The following is a 19,438-nucleotide window of genomic DNA, read 5'->3' as shown; positions in this document are numbered from 1 at the left end:
CACGACCTATAATCTTTGAAAGTTTCACAGTGATATCTTTTGCCGTTCTTGAGATTAACCCTGGACAAAAAGTCATTTTAAAATCAGAAAGTGTCAGATAATGACACATTATTCCTGCAAATTTCATGAAAATCCGTCCAGTAGTCTTTGAGAAATCGCGTGCACAAAATTAGATGTACGGAAAAAAAATAATAATAACTAGAAACGATCTCGTTGCGAGCAACGAGAGGTCTTCCGTCCGATTCTGGAAAAAAAAACTCGTAAAGTCGAGGTGAGAAGTGATTAAAAATTTTGGTCACAAATTGAATCCAGGTCGCCAGCGTGAAAATCCAATCCGCTTTTCCCCCCTTTTATCCCCAACGCGCTAACCATTACGCTATCGGGAGTACTGCTCTAAATGTACTTGTGTATACTTTTGCTACAGTACACCTGTCTTAGAATTATAAAAGACGGGCCATTATTCATAATTTCGCGCCAAACGCCACGTTAAATCTTCGCGCCTTTTCTTTGGACTCATCTATTAAATAGGTGTGATACAGTACCGACCACACCCAACCTGACACCAAAGCAGTCCCAACAGTCCCCGGGACTGCTTTCATTCTGGGACTGCTGTGGGACTGCTCTGGGACCGCTGTGGGACTGCTATGGGACTGCCCTGGGACTGCTCTAAAAAGCAGACCCAGCAGTCCCAGCTGTCCCTGGGACTGCTTTCTGGGACTGCTTTGTTCACTCATGTGTGAAAAAGGTTCTGAGTGACATGATAGCTCCGCCCCCTTGTGTATTCTGAATTTGCAGGCTCTCAGTTGTTTTGTTTACTTGCAGCAGAGGAGTTTAAACTATCAAAAAAGCAAGGATTTCTTACAATCTTAAGTTGAGATTATTATTATATAGTCAATCAATATTTTCAGAGACTGTATATTTACACAAATGTAGTTAGAATATTTTTTTTTAATAAAGCTATTAAATAAGGAAGGCAGGAGAAGATTTTTATCCCTAAAAATAAACTACAGGTTTATCAGAAAAAATATCTACACATAGGCTTATATTTATTATTTAATGTAAAATTATGTGCACTCAAAGTTTGTATTGGCACTACTTAAAAATAATCATTACAGTAAGATATACGATTTTTGATTGAAAAGCTCGTGTTTTACGAGTACCAAGCTAAAAAAGTATTCCATGCAACTATCAAGTAAAGACTAACAATTTATTAAATGACCATAAAATAAAATAATGCTACCATTCTTCTATAACTTAATAATGTAAAACAATGTGAATAATCACTGGGGAATTTATTTATGAACTACCGGGAGTTTTTAATTTACAAAGAAGTTATCAAAAGAGTACATTTATTTTATAACTAAACAGTTGAAAATACCGGGAATTGTGATTTATTTCCTTGTTTATTTGCTTGTGTTTACCTGGCCGATTAATGTCTATAAGATGGTATCAACACCCGCAAATTCAATCGCCTTAGGGCAGAAAATCAGTGCATGTTATTTGGGTATATCTGCGTTTCACATCATTGAACAAGCTGGTAACAATGACCCTAATTTCAATCTACCGGTATGTACAGTGTAATGCAAAAATAAAACTGATAAATGAAATGTGTATGAATTCAGGATTAATTAGTTGTGAACATAATCTGAAGGTTCAATTCTGGTCATTTACATATGTACATTCTAACATTTACAAATAAAACAATTACAACTGAGAATTATAGAGATAGAGAATTTAACAATAATTAGATTAACATGTCAGTGAAAATAACCGTGACTGAAAAATAATTTTTCGCTAAATTAACAGAGAATTTCCTAAAAGCCCCAAAAATTCCCTTTGAGTATCCCGATAGTATGGAAATTGGCCATATAAAAATTAAATCAATATAAAGATAATTATTACTGTTGGAAAATAATTAATTCACATTTAATTTTCTGTGTAGAAAATAACCCCCGGGAAACAGTATCAATCACAGAAAATAAAGAAATGGAATTTATTTATTAATTTACCCGATAATTGTGATTAAATATTCATGTTCAGTTTAATTCATACATGTACGTGTGAAAGCCGGCTTCCTTCAAAAAAATATTAATTCAATTTGTTTCTAAGCGCGTAATGTTCATAAATGACCTTCGCATACATGTAAGGCTTCCTGGCATACTATCAAGAATCAATTTCTACTGCCTTTTATAGTTCCATTGTTTATTGCAAATCTCATTTTTAGCTCCGATTAATATTAATAAACCTTGCCCATTGGGACTGCTGGGACTGCTTCTAGGACTGCTGGGACCGCTGGGACTGCTGGGACCGCTGTGGGACCGCTGTGGGACTGCTCTGGGACTGCTTTAGATTCCCAAAAGCAGTCCCCGGGACTGCTCTGGGACTGCTTTGTGTCAGGTTGGGTCTGGTCGGTACTGTAGCTTCAATGAAATTAAGAAAAAAGAACGTTCTCATAGCCTACACTCAGGTTTAGAAAATACATTGTACACATTGTATAGAAAAGTAACACAAAAGCAGTGAAAAACTATTATTTTAATTTTTTTTTAATTTCCCGTCTCAGAAGTGAACTATGCCAATTAGTTACACTTTCATGAAAAGGTTGAAATGTTTCGCCGAAAAACATGCCTCGCTCTACGACAGTCAAGGAATCAGATACCATTTATGTTCAATAACTTGATTCAGATCTTTGAGAAAAGAATGTTAATATAAACTCCATTAGACGATCTTATTAAAATGGTTTTCTTATTTTTGTCTTTTCTATTCGTTTAATATCACACAAGTGTGCATGGGAAAAACAGTGGTTATACGTTTCATACTTACTATATACATGCATCGATATTGTTTCTTGAAAAACTATAACTTATAACTTTGATTTAAGATCTGTTTTTCCGTCTTGCAAAATAAATGATAATAGGTATCTCTCATTTGCACATTTAGTCTTTTTTTTTCTACTTTGAGAACCAACCAAAACCAGTTACAGAAGACGTTTGAGAAGACCCTGAATAAATCGTAGTTTGATACAGAATTGTAATTACTACGTGATCTATTAACGCGCAAACCATTAAGCTATTGGGATCACTGCTCTAAATATACTTGTATATACATTTGCAACAGTACACCTGTCTAAGAATTATAAAAGGCGGGCCACTATTGATAATTTCGCGCCAAACGCCACGAGTAAATATTCGCGCCTTTTCTTTGGACTGATCTATTAAATAGGTGTGATAGCTTCAATGAAATTAAATAAATAAAACGTTCTTATCGCCTTTATTTTATTTCGACGTTAAGAAGGTATATTTAACACATTGTACACATTACATATCGTATCTAGCCCAGTTAAACTAAAGCAGTGAAACGGAAATTAAGTTTTAAGATTGACACGTAATTACAACGTACTACCACGTGAAAGTCCAAGTAGTTTTTTTACATTTCATGTATCCTTACGTCAGAATGGTTTAATCAAACGCTCAGCTGCTCCATAAACCCCTACTCGCGAAATGGCGGAATTGACAGAGGCAGACGTCATCTTGGACCCGCTTCAGATTTTCAAATATTAATATCTAGAGTTCAGATTAACCAATACTCAAACAACTTATATAGTGAGCATCAATAGAAGAGTCTCTTTTATCATTCCAAAAATAAATAAAATATATATTGAAAAACAAAAAAGTTAGAAAATAAGATTTTTTCAATTTGCTTCTCCTAACGACAGGAAGTATTGACGACGAACAAAAGGTCGCGTCCTGGATAGTAAATATCACGATCTATAATCCCTGAAAGTTTCATGCTGATATCTTTTACCGTTTTTGAGTTTAATCGTGGACAAAATGTCATTTTAATTTCAGAAAATTGTCCGTAACTTGGCACCGGAAGCGAATTTCAAAAAAATTCTCTCGGATATAATAAATTCATGTAACAACACATCTAAAATTTCATGTAATTTCATCCAGTAGTCTTCGAGAAATCGCGTGCACAAAATTAAAAAGTCAAAAAAATAAGAAAAATAATCATAACTAGATACGTTCTCGTTGAGAGCAACGAGAGGTCTTCCGTCCGATTCTGGAAAAAAACCCTCGTAAAATCGAACAAAAAATGAATTCAAAATTTTGGTCATTGTGACCAGGTCGCCAAAATGCGCTTTTTTCTCTTTCATCCCCAAAAAGCCATTAAATTTGGAGCACTGCTATAAATATACTTGTGTATAGTTTTGCAACAGTACACCTGTCAAAGAATTATAAAAGGCGGGTCACTATTCATAATTTGCGCCAAACGCCACAAGTAAATATTCATGCCTTTTCTTTGGACTGATCTATTAAATAGGTGTGATAGCTTCAATGAAATTAAATACATAAAACAACTTCTTATCGCCTTTATTTTATTTCGACATTAAGAAAGTATATTTAACACATTGTACACAATACATATCGTATCTAGCCCAGTTACACTAAAGCAGTGAAACGGAAATTAAGTTTTAAGATTGACACTGAATTGCAACGTACTACTACGTGAAAGTCCAAGTAGTTTTTTACATTACATGCATCTTTATGTCAGAATGGTTTAATTAAACGCTCAGCTTCCTCCATAAACCCCTACTCGCGAAATGGCGGAATTGACAGAGACAGCTGCCATCTTGGTCCCGCTTCAGATTTTCAAATATTAATATCTAGAGGTCAGACTAACCAATATTTTAACAACTTATACAGTAAACATCAATCAAAGGGTCTCTTTTATCATTCCAAAAATAAATAAAATATATATTGAAAAACAAAAAAGTTAGAAAATAAGATTTTTTCAATTTGCTTCTCCTAACGACAGGAAGTATTGACGACGAACATAAAATCGCGTCCTGGATAGTATATATCACGATCTATAATCCCTGAAAGTTTCATGTTGATATCTTTTACCGTTTTTGAGTTTAACCGTGGACAAAATTTCATTTTAATTTCAGAAAATTGTCCGTAACTTGGCACCGGAAGTGAGTTTCCAATTTTCTCTCGGATATAAGAAATTCATAATACAACACGTCATTCCTGAAATTTTCACGCAATTCTACCCAGTAGTCTTCGAGAAATCGCGTGCACAAAATTAGAAAGTCAAAAAAATAATAAAAACTAGATACGATCTCGTTGCGAGCAACGAGAGGTCTTCCGTCCGATTCAGGAAAAAAAAACTTGTAAAATCTAGCTGAAAAGTGATTCAGAATTTTGGTTACAAGGAGGATAGAAACCAGGTCGCCAACGTGAATGCGCTTTTTTTCTCTTTTATCCCCAGCGGGCAAAGCATTAAGCTATTGGGAGCACTGCTATAAATATACTTGTATATACTTTTGCAACAGTACACCTGTCAAAGAATTATAAAAGGCGGGCCACTATTCATAATCTCGCGCCAAACGCCACAAGTAAATATTCGTGCCTTTTCTTTGGACTGATCTATCAAATAGGTGTGATAGCTTCAACGAAATTAAATAAATAAAACAACTTCTTATCGCCTTTTTTTATTTCGACATTAAGAAAGACTTTAGTATATCTAACACATAGTACACAATACATATCGTATCTAGCCCAGTTACACTAAAGCAGTGAAAAATAAGATTTTTTCAATTTGAATTGCAACGTACTACTACGTGAAAGTCCAAGTAGTTTTCTTACGAAAGTTCTTTGTGTCAGAATGGTTTAAATATCACAATGCTATAATCCCCTGAAAGTTTCATGTTGATATCTTATACCGTTTTCCCGTTTAATTTTCAAAATGTTAATTTTAATTTCAGAAAATTGTCCGTAACTTATATAGGCACCGGAAGTGAGTCTCTAAAAAATCTCTCAAATATAATAAAAAATATGTAAAAACAAAAAAGTCCTAGAAAATTTCGATTTAATTTCATCCAGTAGTCTTGGAATATAATCGCGTGCACAAAATTAGAAAGTCAAAAAAAAGTTTCAGAAAATATATTAATTTTAATTTAATAAGAAACAATGTCATTTTCATTTCAGGAAATTGTCCGTGAACTTGGCACCGGAAGACCTTAAATTTTCTCTCGGATGTACAAAATTCACTATAAGGTCTTCCGTGAAAATTTCACTTCATTCCAAGACCTTAATAAGAAACAATTAGAAAGTCAAAAAAATAATAAAAAGAATAATAATAATAAGAAACAGTAGAATCACTATAAGGTCTTCCGTGAAGACGGAAGACCTTAATAATAAGAAACAGTAGAATCACTATAAGGTCTTCCGTGAAGACGGAAGACCTTAATAATAATAAGAAACAATGGAATCACTATAAGGTCTTCCGTGAAGACGGAAGACCTTAATAAGAAACAGTGGAATCACTACAAGGTCTTCCGTGAAGACGGAAGACCTTAATAATAAAAAACAGACGAATAACAATAAGATCTTCCGAAGGAAGTCGAAAGACCTTAATAATAATAAGAAACAGAGTAAAAACAATATGTTCCCCAACTTCGTTTGGGAACATAACAAGATGTGTTTGTGAAACACTATGCGCCCGGCGGCAACAAAGTTAAAACACATTTTTAGCATATAAGTCACAGTCAAGGTCACGAGGTCATCGATCTTGGTGTCATTTGAAAGAACTTGATTAGTGAAGTATGCATATCAAACACGAAGTCTCTATCTCTCATGGTTCAAAAGTTATGGTGAAGGTACAAAAAAGCTATTTTTAGCATATAGAACACAGTCAAGGTCACAAGGTCATTGACCTTGGTGTCATGTGAAAGGGCTTAATTAGTGGAGTATACATGCCAAATATTAAGTCTCTATCTTTCTTCGTTCAAAAGTTATGGCGAAGGTTAAAGTTTGCTAACAAAAAAAGCTATATTTAGCATATATGTCACAGTCAAAGTCACAAGGTCATTGACCATGGTGCCATTTAGAGCTTAATCAGTGGTGTATGCATACCAAATATGAAGTTGTTATCTTTTATAGTTCAAAAGTTATGGCGAAGATTAAAGTGTGCAGAAAAACTATTTTTAGCATATAAGTAACAGTCAAGGTCACAAGGTCATTGGTCTTGGTGTCATTTGAAAGAGCTTAATTAGTGGAGTTTGCATACCAAATATGAAGTTTCAACCATTCATGGTTCAAAAGTTATGGCGAAGGTTAAAGTTTGCAGGCAAACAGACAAACCGATAAACAGACAAACAGACAGACAGACAGGACAAAAACAATATAAGCCTCGGATCTTTCGATCCAGGCGCATAATTAATGGTGATAAAGTGTTAAGTACGTCTTAATTTGGAGCAATGGGGAATGTTCAAATGTTGTCCCAACATAAAAGCAAAGAAAGAACCAATCTTCAAGGGCCTATTTAAAGATAAATACACTGGGCGTCTGAGGAAGTAGCTGCAGAACTGTAGCTCTCTGCTTGAGAAAATTCGGACAGATAAAGCAGAGAGCTACAGATCCAAGGGTTGTAAAAACCTTCGATTTACGCCGACGATTTTTTGTCGCTACTTTAGGTATTTATTTCGTGTAGTTTAAGCTTTTTCTGGCTTTTGGAATGGTATAATAATTCATATATTTAACTCTTATATTATAATTCATATATTTAACTCTTATATTTGATACTTTGTTAACCTTTTAACGGTCCGAAACAGTCCTGTATACAGTTTTGTAATGTCGCTTTAAAAAAGTTCCATTTCGACGTCCGTAACCACAAACAGCCATTTGTTAGCGTTGAGAGGTAAGTCAATGATCAGGAATTGAAGTTGAATGTATGATTAATTATTAAATACCATTTAAAATTATTTTCAAAGCTGGGGAAAGTATAAAATACAAGAAAAAATTCCCATAGTGAGCGACAAAAAATCGTCGGAGTAAATCGAAGGTTTTTACAACGCATGGATCTGTAGCTCTCTGCTTTATCTGTCCGAATTTTCTCAAGCAGATATCTACAGTTCTGCAGCTATTCAGGAAGCTGAATCAAGATTTAAAAATTTTTTGGAAAGAGTGTGTAAACAATATTTAATTGAACCAAACCGAATCAACAAATGATAAAAATCCTATATACAATGTCATAGTCACCACTTTTAAACCATAAATAAAGGCATGAAGAAAGGACATCTGAATTATATTCATCAGGATGAATATGAAGACATATTTACAACAATTCCTATGGTTCCATAATGGCATATAGTATATAAACATAGGAACATAGATGATCTGGTTTTTAGATCAGAACTTAAAGTAAATAAATTGCAGTGAAATTAAATGATGTGTTCACTAGGTGGCCCCCTCATCTGCTCCTGAGGCGGGCCTTACCATGTATTATTACGTCCCTTTCAAAAATTTATTCACTCTCAAGGGGACGGCAAAGACACCTCCGAAACACTCTTCATTAGACATGGTAAATTTTTTTATCGTATTGTTTCAAGAGTGAAGAATTCTAATTAGCTAAAGGCATAAGATTGAGACGTCGCCGTTGTTTTATGAAGAACTAATTCTCTGGTCACATCTTGGCACTATTTTGTTTCCAACGAATGCTTGAAAATCACAGTACAACAATGTCGGCCGTTCTGATGAAAACTGATTTTGATGAAATTATCCTTTTTTAAAACTTGGTTAACAATAAAAAAAATTTGATTCATCTTACTTAAAAAATGTTATCAGTCAGCTCGATATACAAGTAATTTGGTCGGTCGCATTAGTTTGAACAAAGGTATAATTTATTTTAGCCTTGGCAATTTTGAAACCTTTGACTACTACATGAGATATTTTTCATTTCATGAGAAAACATGAAAAAATAGCTGCTTGTATCAGATATTTTTGTAAGAATTCAATTTTGTTTAATAAAAAAAAAATCCTGTAGGATTTAACAAAATACAACAAAAACTTAATGATAAATTCATCATGAGAGTAATAAAGTAAAATAAATATTGTCAAATAAAAATAAATAATACTTAAACAGATCAACATGGCAATGATGTTTTAATTTAACAATTTAATTTAAACAAACTAACTTGAATGTATTTTTATTGATTTTAAGCTTTTATAATTTTTTTAAATTTGACTTAAAAAAACGCATATTTTTGTTGAGGCGCTAGCGCGCTTCATTGAATATGCCCACATGACACGTTTGTGTGATTCACACACCAATAACTCATACAAAACTTAAAAACGTTCCTCAAATATACCAGTTTATATAATCTGAATAAAATGTCAAAAAGTAGCTCGAAGGAATGATATTTTTTGCATTATAGTTGATGGAGGCTGGTCTGCATGGCAAAGCTGGGGACTATGTTCAGTGTCCTGTGAGAATGGAACAACAATACGCAAAAGAACGTGTAACAACCCCCCATCTGCATATGGAGGACAAAACTGTAGCGGAAAAGGACAAGAAACAAGGCCATGCGACACAACAAAAGCTTGTCCAGGTTTTTAAAGATATTTGTTATACCCTTATAAATAGCTTTCTATATTTTTATTACTAATGGAAAGTCCAACAAAAGAAATATTTATTTCATCGGTCTAACAATTTCACTGTTGACTGGCCTGCCGGTCCAACATAAGAATTGTTAGACCGCAACGTCACTGCTACGTCACAAGTAATTATTTATCGTTCAATATCGGCGACGAGGAAATAACCGAAGTTAAGAGTGGCATGAGTTGTTACTACCAGCAAGGTAAGGAAGAAAGGGAGAATATGCTTTGTGATAAATAATTTTTGTGATGTAAAAAAAAATATAAATAATTTTGTTCTTTCTCAGTTATTGTTTTATATTTAATGATTAAGGACGCTCTAAACAGTGCACACTAAAGAGTACTGTGGCTGCAATGTTATTTTTGACAAACAAATCGTGTAGAATCGTGCATGATCGTTCGAGTAACGTGCGAGATCGTGCGTGTATCAGACTCAATCGTGCGTAATCGTGCTTTTATAAACGTGCAAATTTCGTTTTGTAAGTTTTTATCGGATTGTTATTTGTTAAACAAGCATTTCATTTGTCTTTTTTTTTTAAATTTAACTCCAAATGAAATGAATGAAGCGCAAAATACATAATTGAATGAAGAACGAACTAATGATCGCTTGTAAACAATCAATACATAGTAAGTCGTACAATATTATGTTCTCGTCAAATACCGTACCCTATTGTGATCGATAAACCGTACTTAGATGATTTTTTTCAACTGATTTATTTTCTCTACACAAGCCCCTGTGATTAACGTTTCTTTCTCTGATGTTCATTCTTGTTTACTGCTAATTGTGGTCAAAATATTTTTAAAATAAATACATCAAAAATAAATATATACATTTGTGCCATTTTCGGCCGTCACAGGATTTGATCACGTAACCGACCCACTTCAATTCCCATTGAAGTTTATAAACTTGTTATTTATTTCTTAAATATTTTTACAAATACATAAACATTTCTTAATGCTTACATAAATATTGAGTCGGTGAATGTACATGCACACAACATGATTTTCGGGGTTTTGTTTATTATTGTTTATTTCTAGAGCTTACTTTTGATAAAATTTTTTTAATTTCTGCAAATAAGAAAACTGTTAAATAATTGGCAAGCTCATTTTTAGAGATTCACAAACATTGGAAACACATGGATATAACTTGTAATTAAAGTCATTCCATGCTGCCATTTTTTCTTCAATAATATCTCCTTTCTGCATATTATGAAACCCAAATCAATCAAAGTTTACGGTCTTCCTACATGAAATCTTCTAACAGAACAAAAAAAAAATCAATTTTCTTAAGTCGGAGAATTACCTAAATAATTATTCAAAAAATTAATGTGAAATAATAAGTAAGTCTTACATGTATTTAGTTCCAGATATATCTATTTCCATTTTTAAAAAAAATTTCAAAGTCGATGAAATAATATTAATAATTCTTTGAAATTTAAAATCAGTATTAAGCCGTATTTCGTTTTGAAAATATCGATTCCTAAATATTTTTGAGAATCGTGCGCTTGCCTTAGCAGTCGTGTAAGATCGTGTAACGTGTAGAATCGTGTGCGTGAAGGATCGTTCGTGTAACAGGTTTAATCGTGCGGAATCGTTCGTGTAACGTGATCGTTCGTGTAGGTTGTCAACAATAACGTTGCAGCCACTGTATTTATTGGGTAGTTTTATACAGTTAGAGTGATCTGCCCTTAGATGTAAGATTAAAGAAATTGCTATTTACCGTTAATTACATAATTTATAATAGATTAGAATATTTTTAGCATTATATAAGACCAAGAGTAAGAAATTTAATTAATTATTTTCATTAATTTTCCCAGTGTAAGTAAACAACAGTGATTTCTGCTCACAAATAGTCCATTGTCTTTGAACATTTTCCCTGCTCAAACAAGGCACATACCCTATGTTCTAAATAATCGAAAAGTCTCAATATGCATATCTTTGTATGATATATTTTTCTCAGAGTCGAAAAACATTTTCTGTTAGTGTTTAGAGCTTCCCCAAGCCATAATTTTCCCATATAAAGTTATTGATAAGATAGTGTGTATTGATTAAATCTTAAGTGAGCACTGAAGGGTATAACAAAACAGTGATAGACTGGGATTCGGGCAGCATATGATTTGTTGGACCTGAAGGTGAAAATGTTGCCCTTGGCCTGCGGCCTCGGGCAACATTTTCACCTTCAGGTCCAACGAATCATATGTTGCCCTCATACGCAGTCAATAACTCTATAACATTATACATATATGAATGTAGTATGAGGAAGAGTGTGATTGAAGAAAGAGAACAAAATACATTAATACTGGGGTTTTTTTTTTTTTTACAGTTCACATTGAGTTAGTCTGCAAGCATAACATGACTGCAATAGTTGCCGATCCTTTCAATTGTGCACAATTTTATGATTGTTCACACAACTTGTCAGCATTAGGAAAACCTTTTTTGAGAGAATGCAACTATCCTGATCTATTTTCATCTTCAACAAAATCATGTGAACCATTTTCAACAGTAACTGGGAACTGTGGAAGGAGAAAAGAAGTTCAGGCACCATGTAATTTTTTTAAACTCATTTAAGTTCACTTGAGCTGAAAACTTTACGGAGCTTTTCTGATTATCATTTTGCGGCTTTCGTCCGTCTGTTTGTCTGGTCTGTCTTTGTAGTGGTCTGCCCGTCCGTATCTAAACTTTTCATATTTTGACCTCTAACATGTAAGAACAACCAAAGCTGGAACAAAACATCCTTGCCTAAAGGAGGATCTAAATTGTGAAAATGTCCTTCCAATGGCAGATACTGTAAACCAACTTTTATTTGCGTGCGAGATATTTTCGCGAAGTTCTCGAGAGCTATGTCATTGTGAATATTTCTCACCGCGAACCAGTCCTTAAAGTGTATGTGTATATTAACAACAGATCCAAATAGGCTTTATAGCGAAAAAAGTTACAGTTATCAAAAAAACAAACAAACAAACAAAAACAAAACAAGAATAAGATGGTTTCAAAATAAATCATTTCAAGACAGTTGTTTGCCCATGCATAAAAAGGTGAAATACCTTCCAAAAAAATGTGTTGGATTGCAAGATGGTTCAAGTCAGATATATATTTTATCATATAGCAGGGAAGTCATGATCAATCCTAGCTATCCTCTGTTATTACATCGAATGAATATAGGCGACAAAACAGAACAATCTAAGTCAAGGAGTATCCGTCTCCCGTCATTTACAATATTTTTATCAAACTTCATATGCACAATTCAAAGAATGTAAAAAAGTTTTTTTTTTTCATCTCTCTTTTGACCTTGACTTCATCAGCTGTTTAACAGTTTTAAAGAATTCACTCACAATACTTTTATCAATCTTCATTTGCTGATACATAATGAGGAGAGCTATTCATCTGCATGAACATTTTTTTACCCTGATCTTTCCATTGACCTCGACCTCACTTTTCTTAAATAATTGTTTATCTCAGTTTTAAAGACTGTTCACATTTTCGACTTCTGCTTTAATCTGAAATAACTGCTTTACATTTATGACTTTGACATTTGAAATGCCAATTTTTTTAAAAATAGTATTTATCTCAAACACATTAGTGCAAAGCATCCTTGAGTAAAGAGGAGTTTAATTTGTTAAAATGAAAGTTTTTCAACTACATCATTTCTTTGTACTTTGACCTCACTTTTCACAAGGGTAAATACTGAGATAATCAACAAAATGACAAAAATAGGTATAGGGTTTTTAAAAATCTTCTTCAGCTGAGGACTCAATTACTGTTCACATTTTCGACTTCTTCTAAATAACCACTGCCAATGAAACTTATTTCGAAGCATCCTGGGGTAGTATAGATTTTAAATTGTTCAAACCATGAATACCGGTGGTAGGGCGGGGCTGCAATAAGGAATTCAATTTTTACATTGAAATATATAGGAAATCAAGTATCAGTTCAAAAGATTTTTTGTTACGTTTTAAAATAATACTACTACTAAAAATTAACTTGTCTTTATAAGAGGATGGGGAGTAACTTTAGTTACAGAAATTGATTTGCTATTAATAAGCCTTTAAAAAAAAATTTGGTCAAAAATACTTTATAAATTTATTGAAAATAATTGAACAGAATAAAATCTTACACTTTTTGACATATCTTTCTAAAGTTATGGTGACATCAAAACAAAAACTTTTTTTACTTTGTAGAATCGTGTCATTTTCTTTTTCATTTAATTCTCACAAACTTCCTTTTGAAGCATAAATGAACATAATTTGAAAAAGTTGTGAACAAAGTGTCAAACATTGAATTTTATTGAAACCGTCATAATAGTCAGCTAACTGACGGAGGCCTCTTACCGGTAGAAAATCAACTCCTATTAGTACTTTCAGAATTTTGATTAGTATAAGAATATCAAGTAAAATAACCGATGCTAACAAAATTGTATAAGCGATTAATTTCATTAACAAAATCTGTTACGCGAGCGCGCCGACTACAATTAGCGTTTTGGTGTAGTCTACTTGTGTACCAAGTTATATTGATATCAGACCAAAACTGTTGGAGGAGTAGCATTTTAAAAGTATTGCACAAAAATTTCTATTTTTAGTAACCACGGCAACACCGTTCATCGAAATCAAAAACCAACAAGAAAACATTGATGTAACCATTAATTGTCGCCCGGGAAATAAATAAAGTAAACAATGGAAATGAGTCTTGATCATCAAACCGCATCGTAGAGTAAAAAATATGGTACTGGACCAAGCACCAAGGAAAACCTACGATTTCTGTGTAATTTGTAAGGGATCGATTATCCATGTCATCTCGAAATCAGATCAAGATTTACTGTAAACATATTACATTTGTTTGGCTGTGTATTCTTTTTAGCATATTTTGACGGAAAGCCATAATTTATTCCTTAATTTAAATACTACGCTAAATGTCTGGCACATATATATGTACCTATAAAGAAGAACATTAAGATATGCGCTAAATCAAACCCACACTAACGTACAAAATTCAATTTCCGCCAAATATCATCACGCTAAGTATAATTCATTTACAGTATATCAATCCATACATCAAATTATCCTTAACTCTAGATCTACATGTATTGTACTCCACTCTAAGCAATGAAAAATTTAAAGTGCATAAATGAAATCTTCTTAGATTATTCTGTCATTTTGAAGAACTGACGAGATCGATAACAGGAAGATGGACAAATTGATTATTGTAGGGCGTCTTAAAACAGGGCGATACTGTTGAAACTTGATGCGTTTATATTTCTGTTTATTGTCCCCCACTTTCGCAAAAGCTAGGTGGTATTAAATCTCATACGTTTGTTTGTCTGTCAGTCTGTAGTTCTGTCCGTCCGTACCAATAAATTTAACCTTGGTCTTTATACTTTGATTGATTGATTGTTCTTTGTTTGACGTTCCGTGCGAGAATTTTTTCACTCATAAAGACACGGCACCGGTGGGGTTAAGGGCTTCAAATTTAGACCTAGGTAGACCTATAGTCGGCACTCGAGGCCATTGAGCAATAAGGGTTCTTTATCGTGCCAACACCTACCATGACACAATACCTACATTTTTAAGGTCATATCCGAAGGACCCGTGACTTTAACTTCTTATGCCGAGCGCTTGGCGAAGGAACAGTTACTACCTATGTTTACGTCTTAGGTATGACGCGGCGCCGCGAACAAGAATCTAACCCGGGCCTTCCGATCACGAAGCGAACGTTCTACCACTAGGCTACCGTGACATATCTTTTGAATAAGAAGAGATAGGGCTTTCATATTACAAATGTATATTATCTGTGACAAGACCTTTCTAAACGCACTATGATTTTTGACCCCGTTACCTTGACTTTGAAGTTTGACCTTTTTTTTAAAAATTAAACAGTACTTTAAATTTGCCATAAATTTTGAATGAGAAGATATATTAAATATGTGTATAACCTGTGACAAAACCTTTCTTATATTATGATTTTTGACCTCGTGACCTTGAAATCTGTGTATTGCCTGTGATAAGACCTATCATATGTACAATATGATTTTTTACCTTGACCTTGAAGTTTGACCAACTTTTCAGAAACTTTAAATTTGGTCATAACATTTGAATGAAAGGAAATATGGCTTTCATATTAAACCTGTTTGTTGCCTGTGACGAGATCTTTTTTAAATACTTTATGATTTTTGACCCCTTGAACTTGACCTTGGTGTTTTACCTTCCTTTAAAAAAAATGTTAATTGTTTCTTTTAACTTTTTATCAAGAAGAGATAGTGCTAGCATATTTGAGATGTGCATTACCTGTGACAAGATATTTCCAAGCATGCTATGGTTTCTGACCCCTTGACCTTCATGATTGACCTAATTTTCTGAATAACACATGATTAGGGCGTTCATATTTGACACAGTATGCTATGAAAATGTCGTCTAACCCAAAAAGACACCGAAGGCGGAGGACCACAATTCTTAATTTGCTTGTTAAAATAAAGTTTCAATTTTCTTAAAGTATTGGACAGATTAACCCTCACCAGGAAAGAAAAGAGAATTTATTACTTAAGATGGATTGCCACACCAACTTTTTATTTTATAGATCTTTGAGTCATCCTTTTTAAACAATGGTTGCACCACTGAAAGGCCGATATTAGCTCTTAATTATTTCATATTAATTTTTTTGTATTTTTTCAAAGGAAATGGAAAAAATTTATTATATCCAAATAAGCTGTTTTCGAGTAAAACTTTTGCTGTAAATGAATGCATCATATGAATATCTAATAAAACATGTGAAGTAAGGCTGGATAGACTTTTTGAATTCTTTTTATAAAAATTATTTATGAAAATAAAACACATTGTTTGTGAATATTTTTTAAACTTATGGTTAAAAACACCTTAAAACTAGTCAAAACTGAGGACAACATGTTTGTCAATCATATTTTAAAAAGAAATTGAAACGAAATCGAGAAATTGAGAATTTTTTTTTTTTTAATATTTGGACCTAACCCGATCAAAATTAACACAAAATGAATAAAATGCTAATTTATAGCCTCTTCATGCATTTACAATGAAAAAAATCTATTTTATTGTCAAGTTCAATAAATGTTTATCCCTTATTACACCTTATCAAATTAGCGTTCTTCTGGAAATGTTATTTATTTTTCAACAATTGTACAATTATGGTTGGGATCGGTGTAATTTTGATCGGGATTGGCCGAAATTAAAAAAAATAATTTCTCTAAAATTTGGCCATTTCGTTTCAATTTCTTTTATAAATATGATTAACGAACATGTTCTCCCCAGTTGTGACTGGTTTTAAGAAGATTTTGACCACAGGTTTAAAAAATATTCACAAATTATGTGTTTTATTTTCATAAATATTTTTTTTATCTAAAAAAAATTAAAATATCTATACGCCTTTCTTTACATATTTTATTAGGTATTCATGTGATACATTCATTTACAGCAAAATTTTTACGAGAAAGCATTTATTTTGGATGTAAATAATTATATTTTATTTTCTTTGAAAAAATACGAAAAAAATCATATAGATTAATTAAGAGCTAATGTCGGCCTTTTAATGCTGAAACCATTGTTTAAAAAGTTTGACTTAGAGATCTATAAAATAAAAAGTTGATGTGGCATTCCTCCTTAAATGCTTGATTGTTTTTAAATTCATATTTTATATTTTTTTTTACAGGTGAATATGTCCAAAATTTGTGTAATTCAACTGATTCAGACTGTTTGCCCTGCATAAAAAGGTTACCTTCCTGTGTTGGATTGCAAGATGGCAAACAGATATTTCCAGGGAAGCAGTTCGCACCAGATTACATCGAATGTCGACAAAACAGAACAATCTAAGTCAAGAAATGTCATTTACAATATTTCAATCCACAATTCAAAGAATGTAAAAATTATTCAAGACGTGAGTATTTAAAATTAAACATCTAAAAAACTTTTCACGAAAGTAAATCATGTTTTAAGTAATGGAGTTTTATCCAAATGATAAGGTCGCCCGCGTGGGGCTGTGGTTAGAGCGTCTGCTCTAGAGTCGCATACTGTCAACCAAAATTGATGCTGTGGGGGGTCATGACCCAACATTCAGAGAATTGAAATGTTGGGTCATAGTGCGTGACGACATTTTTCAAGGTTCGAGTAACAAGATGTTCCCTATTTTTCAGGGGTTTTCCTGGCTTGTTTTAGGATCCGTTTACCGGACCCTTTCCAAATTAAAAAATCAGCCATATTTTCCCAATTCTGAATCTTTTTATCATCCAGTAATGTGTACAGTGTAACTCTTTATATCTGTCTGCAGTTGTTTACTATGTTGTAACACAGACACATTTTGGTCCCTTCATTTTCATTTATTTGGGCAAATAACAAATTGACTTTTGTAAAATGTAAACTTGAAATGTCAAATAACTGTCATTTGATTGAATGAGCATGTGTCTTGACCATGGCGATTTTTGATTTTTGCAGTCAGGCACGTAGCATCGTTTCTGAAAGTGGGGGGAGGGGGAGAATTTTTTTTTTACTTACCTGGAAAAGTTGACAAGTAAAAAAAACATTGTTCAGATTTGAAAATCCTATTTCGTGGAGGGGGAGGGGGGTAAGGGCTAACTTCTTTTAGATACCGACTTCTTTCAGTACCAGTTTTTTTGCATACAAAACAACATTTCCTAATATGGCCTGGGGGTCATAAAACTTAGACGAGCTTACTTTTGATCTCAGTCTCACTTTTCCGCTATGAATTCCGTTGAAAAAAGTGAGATTGAGCTCAAATTGAGCTCGTCTAAGTTTTATGGCCCCCAGGCCTGCCTTTCAGCCTTTCAGTGAACATTTCAGTAGTAAAAGTAATCCCCCCTCGTTGCTACGTGCCTGCAGTTGTGGTGCATAGCGCTGGGCTTCCTATTTATACCCGCACTTTCTAAAGAAAGTTCGGATATATTGTTGTTACTCATGTTCGTCCGTCCGTCTGTCACACTTTTCTTCCCTAAACACCTCCTACATTTTACACAGTAGCCTAATCATCTTTTGGGAGATGGTGATTGGTTGGTGGTGTCATGTAGATGTGCAGTAAGGTTTCAGAATTTTGACTTTCCCCTGGGGGGTCAAATGGGGGTCGAAAAATGAAGTTTTGTATGCAAAAAGTCCCCTCTTCCCTGAATTCCTCCTACATTTTTCACAGTAGCCTAATCATCTTTTAGGAGATGGTTAGTGGTTTCATGTAGATGTGCAGTAAGGTTTCGAAATTTTGATTTTGCCCCGGAGGGTCAAATGGGGGTCGAAAAATGACGTTTTTTATGCAAAAAGCCCCGTCTTCCCTGAACTCCTCCTCCATTTTACACAGTAGCTTAATAATCTTATAGGAAATGGTTGGTGGTGTCATGTAGATGTGAAGTAAGGTTTCGAAATTTTGATTTTGCCTCGGGGGGTCAAATGGGGGTCGAAAATGTCATTTTTTATGCAAAGAGCTCCGTCCTCCCTGAACTCCTCCTATATTTCAGTCAGTAGCCTAATCATCTTTTGGGAGATGGTTGGTGGTGTCATATACATGCGCCGTAAGTTTTCGGAATTTTGATTTTGCCCCGGGGGTCAAATGAGGGTCGAAAAATTACGTTTTTTATGCATGAAGCCCCGTCTTCCCTGAACCCCTCCTACATTTTACACAGTATCATAATACTTTTGGGAGATGGTTGGTGGTGTCATGTAAATGTGCTGTAAGGTTTCGGAATTTTCATTTTGCCCCGGGGAGTCAAATGGGGGTCAAAAAATGAAGTTTTATATGCCAAAAGCCCCGTCTTCCCTGAACTCCTCCTACATTTTACACAGTAGCCTAATCACCTTTAGGGAGATGGTTGTTGGTGTCATGTAGATGTACAGTAAGGTTTCGGAATTTCGATTTTGCCCCGGGGGTTCAATTGGGGGTCGAAAAATTACGTTTTTTATGCATGAAGTCCCGTCTTTCCTTAACTCCTCCTACATTTTACACAGTAGCTTAATCATCTTTTAGGAGATGGTTGCTGGTTTCAT

The 19,438-nt window shown here is 33.8% G+C and overlaps 1 protein-coding gene across 1 annotated transcript in view; it reads left to right on the top strand.

The window, feature by feature from the left end:
* Positions 1-9,220: 9,220 nt before the first annotated feature.
* Positions 9,221-19,438, top strand: part of LOC134269470 (uncharacterized) — a 77,727-nt gene continuing 67,509 nt past the window's right edge. The window contains exons 1-3 of the mRNA XM_062751674.1: positions 9,221-9,391; positions 9,637-9,640; positions 11,761-11,982. Of these exons, the coding sequence (XP_062607658.1) occupies positions 9,221-9,391; positions 9,637-9,640; positions 11,761-11,982 (397 nt within the window). The remainder of the gene's footprint in view (positions 9,392-9,636; positions 9,641-11,760; positions 11,983-19,438) is intronic.

The sequence above is a fragment of the Saccostrea cucullata genome, unplaced genomic scaffold, assembly GCF_032062105.1.
Source record: "Saccostrea cucullata isolate Sc308-1 unplaced genomic scaffold, CSIRO_AGI_Scuc_v1 ctg678, whole genome shotgun sequence".
NCBI classification, from domain to species: domain Eukaryota; kingdom Metazoa; phylum Mollusca; class Bivalvia; order Ostreida; family Ostreidae; genus Saccostrea; species Saccostrea cuccullata.
Note: the sequence above shows the minus strand (reverse complement) of the source record. Positions and strands in the feature narration are given on the sequence as shown.